The 20,423-nt window shown below is 38.2% G+C and overlaps 1 protein-coding gene and 2 pseudogenes across 1 annotated transcript; all 3 read left to right on the top strand.

Annotated features, from left to right (window-relative positions):
• Positions 1–420: 420 nt before the first annotated feature.
• Positions 421–1,745, top strand: LOC109563549 (trace amine-associated receptor 6-like; annotated as a pseudogene).
• A 4,341-nt stretch (positions 1,746–6,086) lies between these two features.
• Positions 6,087–7,117, top strand: LOC109563658 (trace amine-associated receptor 7a-like; annotated as a pseudogene).
• Positions 7,118–12,337: 5,220 nt separating this feature from the next.
• LOC109563657 (trace amine-associated receptor 6-like) lies at positions 12,338–13,375 on the top strand. The gene has a single exon (XM_019966992.2). It carries the CDS (start codon positions 12,338–12,340, stop codon positions 13,373–13,375), a length of 1,038 nt encoding a protein of 345 aa, XP_019822551.2.
• Positions 13,376–20,423: the final 7,048 nt, after the last annotated feature.

Raw genomic sequence — 20,423 nt, 5'->3', positions numbered from 1 at the left:
TCTCACTAACTTTGACAATGAGGAATAAATCCAATATCCAGTCCAGGTAAAAAATTTTTTCATAAATTACAAGGCAAGACATTTATTGTGGCAAAAGCAAATTTGCCACAGATTTGCTTAAATTCTTATTGGATATGGAAAGTTGTTTTCAACTATATTCTAAAGAATAAAAATAAAATAGTAATTATTAATAGTAGTATTTATTGAGAACTTAACTTGCATAAATTATTATTATATATGTTCTGAGCTTAAAATTAAAACAGATATATGACAGGGCATTATGATAATACCTGATAGCTGTAACATGGGTATTTAGTTAAGAGACTCCTCTCTCTTCAGAAGATAGAAAACTGCTCTATTTTATGTGATTGAAAAGGGCAGAACATCTCCAGGTGTTTACATGCTATTAACAGCACCATCATGAATAGCAGTTCATCCACCCCTGCAGCTGTGCAGCCCTGCTACAAGCACCTGAACGGATCCTGTGTGAAAACCTCCTGCTGCTGCTTCTGCTGCTAAGTTGTGTCAGTCATGTCCGACTCTGTACAACCCCATAGACGGCAGCCCAACAGGGTCTTCTGTCCCTGGGATTCTCCAGGCAAAAATATTGGAGTGGGTTGCCATTTCCTTCTCCAATCATGAAAGTGAAAAGTGAAAGTGAAGTCGTTCAGTCGTGTCTGACTCTTTGTGACCCCATGGACTGCAGCCTACCGGGCTCCTCTGTCCATGGGATTTGCCAGGCGAGAGTACTGGAGTGGGTTGCCATTGCCTTCTCCGAAAACCCCCTACTCACCTGCATCCCGGGTGATTCTCTACTTGTTGTTTGGCTTTGGGCTGTCCTGGCCATGTTTGAAAACCTCCTGGTAATGACTGCCATCCTTCATTTCAAGCAGCTTCACTCACCAACCAGTTTTCTCATCACCTCTCTGGCCTATGCAGACTTTCTAGTGGGAGTGACTGTGATGCCTTCAGCATGGTCAGGTCTGTGGAGAGCTGTTAGTACTTTGGAGCCAGATTTTGTGCCCTTCACAGTTCCTGTGATGTGGCATTTTGTTACTCTTCTCTCTTCCACTTGTGCTTCATCTCCATTGACAGGTACGTTGCTGTTACTGACCCCCTGGTCTATCCCACCAAGTTCACGGTGTCTGTGTCAGGGGAATGTGTCAGCATCTCCTGGATCCTGCCCACTGGGTACAGCGGAGCTGTGTTCTTCACAGGTGTTCACAAGAATGGGATAAAGGAATTAGTAAGTGCCCTCAGCTGCACTGGAAGTTGTCAGCTTGTTATAAATCAATTTTGGATTTTGATAGACTATTATTTTTATATCTACTTTGGTTATAATAATTCTGTGTAGTAATATATTTCTTGTGGCTAGACAACAGGCTATAAAGATTGAACATATTCCTAGCAAAGTAGAAGGATTATCAGGCATATACAAAACCAGAGTGACTAAGAGAGAGAGAAAAGCTGCTAAAACTCCAAGTATAGCATTTTTGGTGATAGCATTTTTGATCTCATGGTTACCGTATATGATTGATTCATTTATTGATTTTTTGGGGGGGTTTATAACACCTTCATATGTTTATGAGCTATTTTGCTGGTTTGGTTATTATAATTCTGCTCTAAATCCTTTGATTTATACTTTATTTTACTCTTGTTTTAGGAAAGCAATAAAAGTTATCATAACAGGCCAAGTGTTAACAGACAGCTCATCAACCATAAACTTATTTTCTAAAGAGAGCTAATTTTCAAACCTAGGAATTTAATGATTTATTTGGAATTTCTCAGTAACTGTGGCATGCAATACATTGCATAAAATTGTTCCATTCAGCTGGGGAGGAGAAACGATACCTCAGTTTCTGCAGCATCACCTTCATGCTCTTACTTTTTTGATGAGTGAACATTTTAAATCATTTGACAGAAATATATTCAATAAAAATGTTTGACACAAGTTGATATTTTCTAGTTTCCTCAAATCTGCATGCTTCCTTGCTTTGTTGTTAATGATTTTCCTTTTCTGGGCCTCTCTTTCAGGCTGATCTTTCCCTCACTTTCTTTTTTAATTAATTAATTAATTAATTAATTAATTTTTTACTTTAAAATATTGTATTGGTTTTGCCATACATCAACATACATCCACCACAGGTGTACACGTGTTCCCCATCCTGAACTCCCCTCCCACCTCCCTCCCCATACCATCCCTCTGGGTCATCCCAGGGCACCAGCCCCAAGGTTCCTGTATCCTGCATCGAACCTGGACTGGCGATTTGTTTCTTATATGATATTATAAATGTTTTAATGCCATTCTCCCAAATCATCCCCCCCTTCCTCTCCCACAGAGTCCAAAAGACTGTTCTATACATCTGTGTCTCTTTTGCTGTCTTGCATACAGGGTTGTCATTACCATCTTTCTAAATTCCACATATATGCATTAGTATACTGTATTGGTATTTTTCTTCCTTCATTTTCAAAAGTTTCTTATTTCCTGTCCCATGAACGTCTTGTATTCCCTGTCTTTTTTTCTGAACTCAGTTAACTTTGTTCTCATTTGCAGAGGCTTGTATCTTAGAAAAAGATTTTGTGGTCCTTGAGTCAAGTCAGGGAACTGAAGAGCTCCCTGAGTCATATACATCAGCCATTTCGGACTCAGGGCTGAACTTATATAATTTTGGGATTTCTGTAAATGTGGGAATAGCCATGAACAGGTGGTGCTATTTCTGCAACAGTGATTGTCTTTCCGTATTTGACCTCTGATGTTTTTCCATATTTGACCTGATTCTATTCTCTTGATACTTGCTTCTCATTATATTTTGTTTCTCTATTGTTTCTTTCTTTTTTTTTTTTAATTTTGCTAAAATAATACTTTTAGTTTGGTTTTTTTCCTCTTTTGGCTTCTTAACCATGGAAAGACAAAATACGCATTTGGCTAGGTAGGCTCAATATTATTAAGATGTACAATCCTTCAATGTTAGGAAACTATACCAATTTAAAATTTAGAGGCTTTGCAGCTATTTGCAAAGCATCTAAATTCATAAATCATTGTGGTTGTTGTTCAGTCACTAAGTCATGTCCAACTCTTTGCAACCCCATGGACTCAGAATACCAGGCTTCCCTGTCCTTCACCATCTTCTGGAGTTTGCTCAAACCTATGATCCATGGAGTCAGTGATGCCATCCAACCATATCATCCTCTATCATCCCCTTTCCTCCTGCCCTCAATCTTTTCCAGCATCAGGATCTTTTCCAATGAGTTAGAAAACCATACATGATGTAATTAAATGGGGAAATGAGAAAATTTACTGTCCCGATCAAATATTCCAGTGCCCCTCTTCATAATTGTTTTAAAGACTCAATTTTATAACAATGAACACTGCTGGGTTTTGTTTTGTTTTTTTCTTTTTTGACAAGGTGGTTTTAAATTTTATAAAAAAATAAAGACATTAGATGGCCAAAACAATTTTGGAAAAGACAAAAAAGTAAAAGGTTTACACAACTTGGCTTTAAGACTTAAGGTAAAGTTTCAGGCAAGACAAAAGGGTATTGACCTAAATATAGAAATAGAGATCAACAGAATAGAAGAGAATCTAGAAATAAATCCACACACATATGATTGATTGATTTTTGATATGAACGAACATGGATCACTGGAGAAAGATAGTGATTTCAAGAAACGCTGCTGGAATTACTAAATATCCTTATAGTACTACTCATTCTCCTAATAAACCTCAGACCCCTCCTCATAACATATTAAAATTAATATCATGTGAGTCATAAAACACTAGCAGTAAAGTTATAAAAATTCTAGAAGAAGCATAGAAGAAAATAGTTGTGACTGCGTTAGATAATTTTCTTAGGCAAGGGAAAAAAAAAAACACTAGCCATTAGAAAAATAGTAAGTTGGACTTCATTGAAAATAAAACCTTTTATTCTTTAAAAGACATTCTCAGGAAACTATTCAGGAAACTAAAGTCAAATATTCAGTCAAATATTCAGAAGATATATGCCAAAGGAACTCGTACCCAGTAAACTCAATAATAAGAAATTTTAGAACTCAAGTAAAAAATGGGCAAAATTTTTAATGGACATGTCACCAAAAGTGGATACATTAATGGTCAATAATAACATGAACAGGTTTTCAATACCACCATTCATTAGATTAAAAGCATGAGATGTGACTATACATCATCTAGAATGGTTAAATTTAAAAACATGTAAATAGCAAGTGTTGAAGAAGACTTGAAGCATTTAGAACACTCATAAATTGCTGGTGGGAGTATAAAATGCTACAGTTACTTTAGAAGATAGTTTGTATTTTCTTGTACAGTTAAACATATATTTTCCATTAGGGCCAGCAATTTACCCAAAAGAAACGAAACACATGTCTATGCAGACAATTATATATGAGTGTTCTTAGCAACACCTAATAACCCTAATGTGAACAAGAGTCCAAATGAATATCAAAATATATACAAATAAAACAATTGTGGTATGTTCCTACAATAGATCACTGCTTAGCAAATAATTGGGAATGCATTCCTTATATACCAAATAAATGGATGAATATTGCACAGACACTGAACTGAGGTGTTGGAAACAGTCTATTCTATACCTTGATTGCAGGGGTGGTTACATGGGTGGATACAGTTACCATAATTCCACAACCTGTTCACTTTAAAAGTGTGAAAATTTCAAATATAAACTACACCTCAGATTTAGAAAGCTGATTTTGTAAAATGACCAGAAGCCACTCATCAGAAAAAATTTTTTTCAAGTCTAAGTTGAGTTCTGTTCTAGAGCTCTAAGAGGAGAATTTGTCAATGGTAAAATTCATAGTATAATATAGGAATATTCACATTCCAAAAATACATTTTTAATATTATTTTCTTTAATATATTCCCAACAGTTCCCATTTAGAAAGAACAAAATTCCTCCCTCTCCAAAATAAAAACCTTTGCATGAACTGCTTTTAAGATGTACTTACTCTTCCTTCATGTATTTCTATGAGGAAATGTTTTGGATTCTCCACGTTCAGTTTTCCAAATCAGGATTATTAAAACTAAACCTGAAACAGTCTAGATTTTAATATAATTCTGTATTTAATCTCTTCACCCAAACTAGAACTGTAAGAGCTTAACAACTTCTCTGAAAGACTTCTAGTGACAAACGGGAATCAACAACCAGTGGTCCTTACAAAATGAAAATTGAGTCACCATAATTAGTAAGAATAAACAATATGGCTTTCAAATCTTGAGCAAGTTTTAAAGGAGAGTATTCCCATTTCTATTTCATGAAAAGGTCAAATGTCATCAGAAAATTAGTAGGGCATAAAATTATTTTTAGCATAAACACAATCATGATTTAAAATTTCTTTTCTTTCCACACCTTCCACTATGGGGATACAATCTTAAGTGTTTGGGTATTGGAATCATTTGGCTCCTTTCCTGAGGGGATAGAGTGTTTGGGGCATTATCATTGCTCTGATAAATTAGGAAAAGGGTCCTATAAAATGTAGCACTTGAACAAGCATCATATAACAGCTTCTTGAAGACCAGCACTTCTCAGACATGAAGTACCAGATAGTGCAAAGGAATACATTTTTTTAACTTAAATAATTTAATGATTTAAGTTAACTGTTAATGCATTTGTAAGTGAATTATTTTACAAGATATGAATCACTTTCTAAACACGAAAGTAAGGATTTGGGGACTTCCCTAGTGGTCCAGTGTTTAAAAATCTGCCTTGCAATGCAGGCAATACGGGTTTGATCCCTGGTGGGAGAATTAAGATCCCACATGCTGCAGGGCAACTAAACCCACACACTGTAAGTACTGAGTCCACAAGCAGCAACTAGAGAGTCCCTGCCATGCAACGAAAGATCCCACATGATGCAACTAAGATGCAACACAGCAAACAAATATATTTTTAAAAAAGAAAATAAAGATTGGCACTTACAAAGAAATGGAGACAGAATATGCTGGCAATTACTAACATATTGTATGTATTTATTTTTTTTAAGGACTTTGAAAACTGGAGTGACATCCTGAGCCACAGAGGGTGACAGGTTTCCAAGTATCAAATCAAAGAATCATGAGCAGTGCGTCTCCTTCTGCTGCAGTTGTGCAGCTCTGCTACGAGCACCTGAACGGATCCTGTGTGAAAACCCCCTACTCACCAGGTCCCCGCCTCATTCTGTACACAGTGTTCATCTTTGGAGCTGTGCTGACTGTATTTGGAAACCTCTTGGTAATGATTTCCATTCTCCACTTCAAGCAGCTGCATTCTCCAGCCAATTTCTTGATCACCTCCCTGGCCTGTGCAGACTTCTTGGTGGGAGTGACTGTGACGCCCTTCAGCACAGTGAGGTCCATGGAGAGCTGCTGGTACTCTGGGGAAAGTTACTGTAAATTTCACACTTGTTTTGAAGGTTCATTCTGTTACGCTTCCATCTACCACTTGTGCTTTATCTCTCTGGACAGGTACATTGCCGTCACTGATCCCCTGGTTTATCCAACAAAGTTCACTGTGTCTGTTTCTGGCATGTGTATTGTCTTCTCTTGGCTCTTTCCCATTATTTATACTTTTTCCCTTCTTGGCACAGGAGTGAATGCAGCTGGACTGGAGGATCTAGTAAGTGCTCTCACCTGTGTGGGAGGCTGTCAAATTGCAGTGAATCAGAGTTGGGTATTGGTGAATTTTCTATTATTTTTCATCCCCACCCTTGCGATGATAGTTCTTTACTCCAAAATTTCCTCATTGCTAAACAACAGGCTAGAAAAATTGAGAGTCTGAGCAATAAGCCTGGGCGATGCTCAGAAAGCTACCAAGACAGAGTGGCCAAGAGGGAGAGAAAGGCAGCAAGAACACTGGGCATGGCAGTGCTAGCGTTTCTGGTATCCTGGCTGCCTTACTTCCTGGATTCCATCATTGATGCCTTCCTGGGTTTCATCACTCCCACATATGTTTATGAAATACTGGTTTGGATTGCTTATTATAACTCAGCTATGAACCCCTTGATTTATGCTTTCTTTTATCCTTGGTTTCGAAAAGCCATCAAACTCATTGTCACAGGCAAAGTCTTGAGAGAGAATTCCTCAACAATACATTTGTTTTCTGAGTAGGTTCTGGTCTTAGTTTGGGAAAACTGAAAATAGACTCACATTAGACAGATAATGAGGAGAAAAAGTTGATTGTAAAAGTGCAATTTTTGTTATGTAAAATAACTTAACTGTAGTTCAACCCTGACCCAAATGCTTAAATTTAAGTTCATAATTCTTTGGTAAATATAACATCAAAACCTATTTGTAATGGGGACAGCACAGCTTTGGAGCCAGAAATGCCTGGATGGCAATTTTCATTCTGCTGTTGAACACTTGGGTGATCTTAGGTGATCTTGGGTGGCTTGGCTCTTTCTGAAATTCATAGTATTTCTCTGGAGAATAACCTCTCCGTTGTAGTAGTCATGACCAAATTTAGGAGAATACAAGTGAAGGACCTAATATACATTTGTTAATATAAATCCTTCTTTCAATTACCTTGTATTAGTTCAATCTCTGCCTAAATCTTCTGTTTCTTCCTTTGTATAGTTTTTCTATTAAAATGTAAATACAACCACTTAGTGAAGGGGCGCCTCCTTGCTCGGGGAGGGCAAAGCAGTGTGTTTGCACTGTTCGGTGTTGAGATTTGTGATTCCCACACTGTGGTTTCAGATCAGGGAATACAAATCAAGTGATCACTCTGTTAACTATAACATCAACTCAGTTGTGCACAATGGGAAAGATAATTTGCATCATAGCATTTATTTATTCAGTGAGCTTCTTCCTTATTATTAAGTCTGCTCATAAAATTATATTAGAGTTTAGAGCCAGTTAGCAGATGTTTAAAGCAGGGTTTTAAGACTGTCATTCATTATGTTATTTTATTTTTGGATTAATTTATTCCATATTCATTTAGTTGTACAGTGTTCTAAAAGTAACTTACAGTGGATTTTGAGGATACACTTGAAAGCATAGCTTAAAAGTGTGCTCAAAAGAAGAAAGAAAACTGAAGTGAAGGGCATAGAATGAAGCCAAGACAGAGGCTGTGAAAGGCATTTTTTTATGTCCCACAAACTCAGTTCTAAGGCAAAAAAAAAAAAAAGAAATGAATTAGTTCTGCAATTAACAGTGGATAAATCAAGCCAATTATTTCAGAGAATTATTCTTGATACTAAGACTGGAGGGTTCTGTGTGTCAATTAGACATCAAGACTTTAAAATCAGATTATGATATCTTTGGGGCAGGAGAGAATATACATCAAAGTATTCTTGCTCTATTTTAAAAATTTCTAGCTTGATGTAAATCAACATTACCTATTAGCACATTATTTCTGACTACCATTACACAAATACTTTGAATTGGTAAACATTTCTAGAAATAGTGTATTATTCCTAATTATACTGTTTCTGGAGAAGGAGATGGCAACCCACTCCAGTATTCTTGCCTAGGAAATACCATGGACAGAGGACCCTGGCGGGCTCCTTGGGGTCACAAAGGGTTGGACATGACTTAGTGACTGAGCATACCATTTCTATCTGATTTTACAGATAATTAAAGGCACCCTAGCCTGCATGGTATCAGTTTATACACAATTTTTCAGTTCTAACACAGTGTAATGAATTTATTTTGATTTCTGTGGTTTCAATATAGTAATTTTCCTATATAATCTTGTTTTGCAAGCTACTGGTGGAATGCAGTTTATGTTTCAAGGCAGGAGAAGAAAATTTAAGCGTAACATACTCTCTGCCCGTTTTGTTGTTCAGTCACATTGGCAGGCAGATTCTTTACCATGGAGCCATCTGGGAAGTCCATTTTATATATAGAAATTGTGTGTATGTCAGTCTCAGTTTATCCCTCCACCACTTATACCCTGGTATTATAAGTTGTTTTCTGTGTCTGTAACTTTATAAAATACCATGTTTACTATTAAAAACACTAATGTATCAGGATAGTGGTTCTTAGAAACATGGGGTTCAGAAATAATAAAGATGGTGAAAAATTCAAGGAACCCACAGATAATTTCTGAGTGTTAACCCTGCCAACCAAGGACATCGCAAAAAGCCACAACAGCAGCAAGGACAATCATATATACTTTGCAATAATTTCATAAAAGAAAAGTGTGCTTTACTTTGAGAGGAATCTAGCTCCTCACTTTATGGAGATCTAGGGGTCTGTCCAGGTTTTACACAGAAGAAACTTCAGGTCTCCCACCCCATCCTGCTTCTGACCACAGCCAGACTTCTCTCTCTCCCTCTTTCCCTCTTTCTATACCTTTGGTGTAATATCTCTCATTAAGTTTCTCTATGCTAAAAAAAGGTCTGAAATCTCCAACTATAGTTTCACTCATTTCCTATTTTCTTTCTCTGCGTATATATTCTACTTGCTGTTGTTGTTTTTGGTTGTAAGTCATGTCTGATACTTTTACAACCGCATGCACTATAGCCCACCAGGCTCCTCTGTCTAAGGGATTTCTCAGGTAAGAACACTGGAGCGGATTGCCAATTCTTTCTCCAGGGGATCTTCCTATCCCAGAGATAGAACCCGCATCTCCTGCATTAGCAGGCAGATTCTTTTCCACTGAGCCACCAAGGAAGCCCATATATTACATTAAAAGTCTATAATATTGCAGCAGCATTTTGGGTTTACTCTGTTGGTAGGAACTTTACTGTCTCCACCTGCCTGTCTAGGTGGTCACTACTCTCTCACACAATACTGTCTTTCACCTTTGTAATACTTCTCACAATTTTTATTCATACATCCATTTATCTGCTTACTTGTTGAAGGTTTATCCTCCTTTTAAGACAGAAAGTGTCATAAAGAAAGGGGTTATATTTGTTTTGTTCATTTCTTTGTACCCAGCTCTTGGCACTCAGTAAATATGCCTTGGATTAAAGAATTAATTATTGAATAAATTTAAAATAATTGAGGGAGATAAAGTTATTTCTGGACCCCAAATGACAAATGATACTTGTAATACTTGTGATCATATGATACTTTTTTTTTTGCCTAGAATCATGGTTCTAAGTAAGGCAGATCCACTGATATATTGGGTTCAGACAGTAAAGAATCCATCTGCAATGAGGAAGAACTGGGTTCAATCCCAGGGTTGGGAAGATCCCCTGGAGAAGGAAACGGCTACCCACTCCAGTATTCTGGCCTGGAGAATTCCATGGACAGAGGAGCCTGGCATGGACAGAGGTGTCCATGGTGTTGCCAAGAGTCAGACACGACTGTGCTCATTTCACTCATTCCCTCTCTGATACATTTGCCCCTCAGAGGACACTTCTCAGTGTCTGGAGATATTTTTGGCTTTCACAATTAAGGGGATTTTACTGGCATCTAGTAACAGGGATGCTGCTAGATGTCCTTCGATGTACAGGACAGATCCCACATCAAAACTTATCAGAACTCAAATGTCAATAGTGCTGAAGCTGAGAAAGCCTGCTGCTGCTGCTGCTGCTGCTGCTGCTGCTAAGTCACTTCAGTCGTGGCTGACTCTGTGCGACCCCAGAGACAGCAGCCCACCAGGCTCCGCTGTCCTTGGCATTTTCCAAGTAAGAGAACTGGAGTGGGTTGCCATTGCCTTCTCCAATGCATGAAGGTTAAAAGTGAAAGTGAAGTCACTCAGTCATGTCCGACTCTTTGCGACCCCATGGACTACAGCCTACCAGGCTCCTCCGTCCGTGGTATTTCCAGGCAAGAGTACTGGAGTGGGTTGCCATTGCCTTCTCCATGAGAAAGCCTAGCCTACACCCTTGTCAATTTAAGTAGTTGATTATTTTACAAAATCAAACTCTCAGAATACATTAGGAAGAATCTAAGAGATCATTAAGAATATTTTGTGTGTGTGTGTGATTAGGAGTCAGATGGCCAGATGAATTAATAATAATTTCTATGGCACAATTCAAAAGAACAAGTCCAGATATATATTCAAAATCAGTGGCCCTACAGTCCAGATATATCTTCAAAATCAGTGGCTCCTCTGTCCATGGAATTCTCCAGGCCAGAATACTGGAGTGGGTAGCCATTTCCTTCTCCAGGGGATCTTCCCAACCCTGGGACTGAACCCGGGTCTCCCACATTGCGTATGGATTCTTTACTGTCTGAACCAAATATATCAGTGGATCTGCCTTACTTAGAACCATGATTCTAGGGGGAAAAAAAAGTATCATATGATCCAGTCTGGAATCCTGCTTGAAGAAGGCTGGATAATACTTTCTTTTGCTCTGCTCTGTCCCGACATTCCAAGGGTGGGAAATTACCAAGAAATGTATTGCTATGTTTCCGTTTTCTGTTCATTATTCCTTAGTTGACATTTTTTAGCACAAGGGACAGAAATCACTTGGATTCACAAACGAATGTGAATCATTCGGAGGGTTCATGGGTGGACTTCTCACATGGATGAGGAGACGTTACAGATCTACTTCCAATGATGTCTTGAGAAGAGAACACATCTTTTCTCTAAGAGCACTGACAGTCGTAGTAGTTCAGAAATGTGGATATGTCTAAATACCCTGGTGTGTTTTTTAATGTTTTCCCGAAATGTAATTCATCCAAGTCAAGTTGCTCACGCTGTATGCTACCTTTTCTGTTTGTTAGTAGCCAGTGCACAGGCAAAAATTAATCCTTATTGGGAGAGCAAGGCTAAGTCGACTCGCAGTGCCTGTACCTTATGATACCTCTGTAACAAAAATCCAATAAGGTGCTCACAGCAGGACTAAAAATAGGGGAAAAGTCCCAAGGGTGAGAAGAAAAAAAATCTTGAGTTCAAGAAACATAATGACCTAATTAAAACAGTTGTTTGTACAATAGCTTTCTTAACACTCACTACTGAAAATAAACTTCTAAGTTCACACCTTGCACTACAGGGATTCCAGCTAGGGATTTTCCTATTGATGGCATTTATATATCTGGAAGGGCTGTATGCTTTAGGCGGTAAGGCAGATAAACCTAACAGGAGGTAATGTTATAATTACTTCCCATATCAGTGCCTGTTGCAAAGAGGAACTCTGAAGGTAAAAAATTTTTTAAGATATTTAGGACCAAAAGGGAATTTCATCAAATTCAAGGATCTAAGCTTTAGTTAGTTGAAATTCATTCCCAGTGACTTTGTCCAATGTAAATTTTTTTGCATTTTATTCTGTTACTGAACTTATTTAAGATTTATGATAAAAAAGGAAAATTGAAAAAATAATACTACTAATGTCTGATAATAATCCTACTGTATGTATGATTTCCTCCAGAAGCATTGAAAGTCCGTGGAAATCAAGAAGGACAGAATTCTCTGAATGTAAAGGACAGATCATGAGCAGCAACTCATCCCCCAATGCAGCTGTGCAGCTCTGCTATGAGCACCTGAATGGATCCTGTGTGAAAACCCCCTTCTTGCCCACATCCCAGGTGATTCTGTACACGGTGTATGGCTTTGGGGCTGTCCTGGCCGTGTTAGGAAACCTCCTGGTGATGACTGCCATCCTTCATTTCAAGCAGCTGCACTCACCAACCAATTTTCTCATCGCCTCTCTGGCCTGTACAGACTTTCTAGTAGGAGTGACTGTGATGCCCTTCAGCATGGTCAGGTCTGTGGAGAGCTGCTGGTACTTTGGGCAAAGTTTCTGTGCTTTGCACACATGCTGTGATGTGGCATTTTGTTACTCTTCTCTCTTCCACCTGTCCTTCATCTCCATCGACAGGTACATTGCTGTTACTGACCCTCTGGTCTATCCCACCAAGTTCACAGTGTCTGTGTCATGCATATGCATCAGCATCTCCTGGATCCTACCCATTACTTACAGTGGTGCCGTGTTCTACACAGGTGCCAATGAGAATGGGCTAGAGGAATTGTCTAGTGCCCTCAACTGTGTAGGAGGCTGTCAGATAGTTATAAATCAAAACTGGGTGTTGGTACATTTTCTATCCTTCTTTATACCTACCTTTGTTATGCTAATTCTCTATTGTAATATTTTCCTAGTGGCCAGACAACAGGCTAAAAAGATTGAAAATATCAGTAGTAAAAGAGAGTCATCATCAGACAGTTATAAATCCAGAGTAGCCAAGAGAGAGAGGAAAGCAGCTAAAACCCTGGGTATCACAGTCATAGCATTTATGATTTCGTGGTTACCATACAGTATTGACTCATTAATTGATGCCTTTATGGGCTTCATAACCCCGGCCTATATTTATGAGATTTGCTGTTGGTGTACTTATTATAACTCAGCCATGAACCCCTTGATCTATGCTTTATTTTACCCTTGGTTTAGGAAAGCCATCAAAGTCATTGTGAGTGGTGGGGTTTTCAAGAATGGTTCTGCAAGCATGAATTTATTCTCTGAACAAATGTAAGCCATTGGGTTGAGGAAGTTGAAGGTATCTTCACATTTTAAAAATGAATGAATTTTAAAAAATCAAGTAAGATTGTTACTACAGAGAAAACAAATTGCTTTTCCAGTTTAATTGGATAAATCAATGTCTCAGTCTATTAGGATGTGCATTTCCCTTTTGCTTCTTCAAAATTATTTATTTGACTAATAAATGTTAAGCCCATTATTGTTAACTGCTGTAGAACGCACCATTTCCTGTTCCCTGCAGTCATTCCCCACCTTTTCTCTCTTATTCCATTGACTCTTCCCTTTGTAACCTGTAAACACGTCTGTTGCCTTTTATTTTCTTTCTTTTTTTCCTTACAAACTGATCTACTCTTTCCCAATTTATCAAAAATTTCTCTGTGATTAACTTTCTCCAGTTTGCTGCTTTTCTTGCTTTGATTATTTTCCCAGGGAATTTTTTTGGGGATGCAGTTAAAAGTATTATGTTTAAGTCTGCATGGTGTCTGTGTCAGGAATTGGCTTCAGCATCTTCTCCATCCTGCCCCTGGCGTACAGTGGTGCCAAGCTGTACACAGATGTCAGAGATGATGGGATGGAGGGATTAGTAAGTGCTCTCTGCATAATAAGTGATTTTCAACCTGTTTAAATCAGTTTTGGATATTGATAGGATTTCTATTATTTTTCACACCTGGCTTTGTTAAGATCCTACTGTACAGAAATATTGTTCTTATGGTTAGAAAGCAGACTAAAAAGATGGAAAATATTACTAGAAAATAAATCTGTTACCAGGGACTCACAAGATCAGAGTGGCTAAGAGACAGAGAAAAGCAGTTAAAACCCTGGGCTTCACAATGTAGCACTTTTGGTCTCATGATTACTCGATGTATCTGATTCATTCATTGATTCTTCTTTAAGTTTTATCACACTTCATATGCTTATGAGATACTTTGTTGGTTCAGTTATTGCAAATTGCCCTAAATCATTCGATTTATGCTTCATTTACCATCAGTTTATTAAACTGGCAATATTAAAAGACAGTTTATGAATTATAAAACTAACTTCTAAAGCCTAAATTATGTATCTATGATTTGAAAAATTTTAAGTTGATCTGGTGATATATTGGAAATTTCTGTAGTGATTATTGCATGAAATATAGACTTGACAAAGATCATTCAGTTGAGGAGGAGACATGGTACCTCGACTTTGGCAGCTTCACTTTTATACATTTACATATTTTGAAAAGTTAGCATCCTTTGAGCATTTGATAGAACCCTGTTATCTAGTAGTGGTCAACACAGTGGCCATAATTTCTAGTTTCCTCAAATCTTTACACCATCCTGCTCTGTCAGTTGTTATTTTCTTCTTTCAAACCTGTTGCTGTTTTACCTTTCCTACCACCTAACTTTTTTTCATTTTCACATTTCTTCCTTCTCTGTTCCCTGTTAATGTCAGGTTGTTCTGTGGACTCTGTTTGCATTTATTTTGAGCAAATTGATTCTTGGGGCCCAGTCTTCTAGAGCTCCTAAAGGTCTCTGAGATGTATCCATCAGCCATTTCAGACTCAGGATGAGATTCATGTTTTATTTTTTTAGGAGACATTTTGTAAATGTAGGAATAACTGTTAGCCAAATGGAAGCCCAGTTTCTATCATAGTTGCATCCCTTTATGTAACCGTTTTCTCATCTCATGAAGTTTGTTGTTTTACCTTCCAGCTGATGATGGAGAGCAATTGTTGGTTATTTTTCCTTCTATAGGTACTATTTGGAGCTTATATACTGTTTATGATAAAAAAAAATACCAGTATTATATATGTTATTGGAAAAATGTGTAATTTAGAAATGTTGTTGTATAAAACTTTTTTAAAGATTCTTAAGGATCTTGCTTCATGTATTTCACAAAATCAAAACTGATTTCTTCCCGATGTTAAAAAACCAGAAGAAAACATATATATTTTTTTAACTTTATTGGTGGAATCATGACAGAAAATCCATATGGATTCAGGCACTTAATTTTTAAACTTCAAAGAAAAACAACACCATGTTAAGGAAAACAGACAAACTTAGAAAAACTATTGGTAGCATGCAGGATGAAGAATTAGTAGATTTTAAAATGTAAAAGCAATTTACACAATAGAAAGACAGAGACAAATGTCCCACTAAACAAATAAACAGGAAATTTTACAGAGATATGGTAATAAATACATTAAAATGTCCAATGTACAAATAATTTTAAAAGTTAGTTAAAATGTAATAAAGTTTCATATCTCAAATTGGAAGGACAGCATTGAAAGGATCATTAATATCAGATTAATTAGATTCTGAGAAGTTGAGCACACTGCTGAGAGTTGGGCATGTTCATATAGGAAAAACACAATTTAATATCTCTTGTCTTAGAGGAAAATGAAGACATTTATATAAAATTTCAAATCACATATCACTTGACTCTGTAGTTCCATTTCTGCCAAGCAAGCCTAAGAAGATAGAGTCAGGCAAGGAAGGAAACATGACAAGGACATTCATTGTATATCTCTCAATTATAGATGGAAATAAACTAGGATTGATATGGTGTAAATTAAATCAATTATGTTCTACTTTTGAAATGGAACATTATAAAACCATTTAAAAGAACAAATGCCTTGTAACAGTTAACAAGGTAAGACAACCACAATATATTTTTTTCACTAAAATCAAAAGAAAACAGAAGCAAAAAAATCTGACCTAGATTGTAAAACAATATATGGACTAGGTCCCCATATTACACTTTTACAAAATGTAATTTTATGTATAAAAGACTGTGTCTGTGTTTGGGGAGGGGGACTTACTTTGTAATTTAGCTTTACCATTTTAATGTTTGTGATTGAAATACATAGGTTAAAATTGATATTAATAATACCACCTTTATTTTTATCTAAGCATCATTAGCTTTATCTGTGTGCTTGCTTGTTTTATTTGGCAGGGGAAGAATATCTTTTAAGAATATATCTTTGGTATATTTTTGTCTTATCTAATGAAACTATGACATAGATACATTAGTATATTTTAGAAACTGCACCTTATATAGATAAATATCTAAGGAATTATATCTTAATATTTTTAAGTATTTTTATGGTTTTCTTTCAGCAGATCTTTAACATGCTCCAACTCTTCTGGTCTATATTAATTATGTGCTGTCTTTAGGAGCGATGGAAGCTATCAAGAGTCATGGTTAAACGTTCCACTTGTGCTTTATTTCTACTCTTCAGGTCATTTCTTGAAAAGTGATAAACAGTAGATGTGTTGAGTAGACGCACATATTCTAAGAAGAGACTTCACCTCCCAGCGAGGCTGGAAGGAGCATTTCCCCTCTAGAAGGGGAATGTTGCCCGGTCTGCCCCTTGTTGTTAGTCACTAAGTCTTGTCTTTTCTTTTGTGACCCTGTGGACAGAGGAGCATGGCGGGCTAGAGTACCTGGGATTTCCCAGGCAAGAATACTGGCGTGGGTTACCATTTCCTTCTCCAAGGAATCTTCCTGACCCAGGGATCAACCCGCATCCCTTGCATTGGCAGGCGAATTCTTTGGTAAAGCGTCTGCCTGCAATGCGGGAGACCCGGGTTCGATCCCTGGGTCAGGAAGATCCCCTGGAGAAGGAAATGGCAACCCACTCCAGTACTCTTGCCTGGAAAATTCCATGGACAGAGCCACCAGGAAAGATTATAAGTCTGTCCCTTAGGTCAGGAAAATGCATTCCTCAGAAGACAGACCTCAAAGAACACCCACAGATACTAATGTGAGACCAAGCTCTCTGAAGACGGATGACACTGTGGGGATAAAGGGCACAATCCCTATACTTACTGAGGTATTATTCTTGTATCTGGTGCAATGTGAGACTCTAAGTAGATTTAAGAGTACTGCAGAAAAATAAATCCTATCTAGCATCCCTGAGCAGGTGAAACGAAGATTTGTATCTGTTACCACAGGTATTTCATGTCCTCTCCCCTCCTAACCTCTGACCTCCACAGAAATCCAAACAACTTGGCAAAATGAGGGGGGTGGGGTCAGGTTGTGCGCAGGTCTCCTTGAGCTCATGCCGCTCCCCACACTGCGCCTGCGCTACAGCCGCTCTGAGCCCTGCGAATGTGTCCAACCCCCATCTCGGAGCCTCAAAACACACTGCCCTCTTGCCCTGGGAAACCCTTCTCTGTTTTTACCTTAAATATCTCCTTGACCCTCTCAACCTATCTTTATAGTTACCTGCTTGGTAACTTTGCCTGTGGATACGGTTCCCTTGCTTCATTGCGGTGACCTCCACTGCACTCTGTGTATCCGAGCCGTCACCACATTGAGTTGTCATTACTTGTTCACAGGTTGGCCTCTCACGTGGAGTTAGAGAAGTAAGATAAAATATGATGGATAAGCTTTGATTTATTCCAACATCTTTTAAGTCGATAGACAATCCACCAGGAGGAAAGAAAGATTTGGAGCAAACTGGAACACTCATAGGTTGCTGGTGGGAGTATAAAATGGTCCAGTTACTTTAGAAGAAAGTGTATACTTTCTTGCAGAGTTAAACCTACACTTCCCAATATGACAACCCCAAGCTGAACAGTCTGAATATTTACTGGACAACAACAAAATATGGATAAAATAATTGTGGTATATTCAGACAATGGAATTACATTTAGCAACGATAAGGAATGACCTGAAAATGTACTCAGACATGGATGAAACTCACAGACATTGACCTGAGTGAAATAAGCCAGACATCAAAGAGGACAAACATTGTGACGCTTTTCATAAAAGATTTTTAGGCCTTGAAAATTAATCTCTAGCCATAGAATGGAGATCAGCGTTTTCCCTAGGAAATGTGGGGTGAGATTAACTATAAAAGGGCCTGAGGAGAATTGCCAGGGTGTTGCTTTCTACCTTGGTTGTGGTGCTGAATATAAGGGTGGATACATTTATCATGTCATCAGTCTGTGTGTGCTGAAAATGTAAACTTTTCAAATTTATTTTATGCCTCAATATGAAAAAAATGATTTTTAAACATAGAAGTCATTCCTCAGAAAACACTTTTTAAATACCGCTGGGCATACACACCAAGGAAACCAGAATTGAAAGAAACACGTGTACCCCAATGTTCATCGCAGCACTGTTTATAATAGCCAGGACATGGAAGCAACCTAGATGCCCATCAGCAGATGAATGGATAAGAAAGCTGTGGTACACATACACAATGGAGTATTACTCAGCCATTAAAAGAATACATTTGAATCAGTTCTAATGAGGTGGATGAAACCGGAGCCTATTATACAGAGTGAAGTAAGCCAGAAAGAAAAACACCAATACAGTATACTAACGCATATATATGGAATTTAGAAAGATGGTAACAATAACCCGGTGTACGAGACAGCAAAAGAGACACTGATGTATAGAACAGTCTTATGGACTCTGTGGGAGAGGGAGAGGGTGGGACGATTTGGGGGAATGGCACAGAAACATGTATAATATCATATAAGAAACAAATCACCAGTCCAGGTTCAATACAAGATGCTTGGGGCTGGTGAACTGGGATGACTTGGAAGGATGGTACAGGGAGCGAGGTGGGAGGGGGGTTCAGGATGGGGAACATGTGTACACCCGTGGCGGATTCATATTGATGTTTGGCAGAACCAATACAATATTGTAAAGTAAAAAAAAAATTAAAAAATTAAAAATGGTACCCACAAAAAAATAATAATTTTATTTGTTCAGTTTATGGCTGTGCTGGGTCTTCGTTGCTGCGCAGGCTTTTCTCCAGTTGCTGCTGCTGCCGCCTAGTCGCTTCAGTCGTGTCCGACTCTGTGTGACTCATAGATGGCAGCCCACGACTGAAGTGACTTAGCAGCAGCAGCAGCAGGGGCTGTTCTCTAGCTGCAGTGCACAGCCTTCTCATTACCGCGGCTTCTCTTGCTGTGAGCACGTGGTGCGTGCGCTGCAGTAGCTGCAGCACATGGCCTCAGTGGTTGCGGCTCCCGGGCTCTAGAGCACAGGCTCAGTAGTTGTGGTGCAGGGACTCAGTTGCTCCATGGCGTATGGGATCTTCCCCGATCAGGGATTGAACCTGTGTCTCCTGCACTGGTAGGCAAATTCTTTATCACAGAACCATCAGGGAAGCCGCAAAAAACACTTTTTGAAAAACTAAGGTGAGATCTGTTCTAGAATGCTGAGAGAAAAAGGAAATTTGTCAGTGGTATAATCCAGCGTATATAATAGGAATATCCACATTCCAAAAGTCCTTTCATTTTATTTTATTTTTTATGTATCTTCCACGCTGCTCCCACTACAACTCCAACAACAGGAGCAGAAACGATGTTTTATTTGTACTTACACTTCCTTTGTTGTTCCCTGAGGCAAACACCTTGTATTCTGCTACCCCACTTTCCCAGGTCAGAATTTTTAAAAGCAAACCTGAAGCATTCAAGTATTTAACATATGATTCTTTAACTTTGAACTTTTCAGTGTGTGGTGTGGTAAAGAATCCAACTGCCAATACAGGAGACATAAAACACACATTTAGATCCCTGGGTTGGGAAGATCCCCTGGTGAAGGAATTGACAACCCACTCCAGTGTTCTGGCCTGGAAAAGGCGAGACAGAGGAGCTTGGTGGGCTATAACCCATGTGGTCACAAAGAGTCAGACAAGACTGAGTGACTGAGCAACTGAGCCCACACATTTACTTTTTTAACACAAATCAACACTGGTAGGGATAAAGAGTTTATTTGAAAGAGTTCTAGTGACATTCAACACAGAAATCATATACATAAAAGGTTCTAAAAAAAGTGAAAAGGCAGTATTTAATAATAGCAAATAATATGACTTTCAAATTCCACTCAAAGGTTTTAAAGGATAGGCACTATTCGATTCCATGCAAAGCTAAAGTGTCATCAGGAAATTAGTAGGGCATAAACTTATTTTAGCATAAACATAATTGTTATTTAGTTTTTTCTTTCTAAGCACCTTGAACTTATGGGGATTCAATCTTAAGGGCTTTGGGGATTGAAATTGTTTAGTTACATTCCTGAGGGGAGGGAGTGTATGGGTCATT

This window comes from Bos indicus, chromosome 9 (assembly GCF_029378745.1).
Source record: "Bos indicus isolate NIAB-ARS_2022 breed Sahiwal x Tharparkar chromosome 9, NIAB-ARS_B.indTharparkar_mat_pri_1.0, whole genome shotgun sequence".
Classification (NCBI taxonomy): Eukaryota; Metazoa; Chordata; class Mammalia; order Artiodactyla; family Bovidae; genus Bos; species Bos indicus.
The sequence above is the reverse complement of the archived record's forward strand: the minus strand, read 5'-3'. Positions and strand labels throughout refer to the sequence as shown.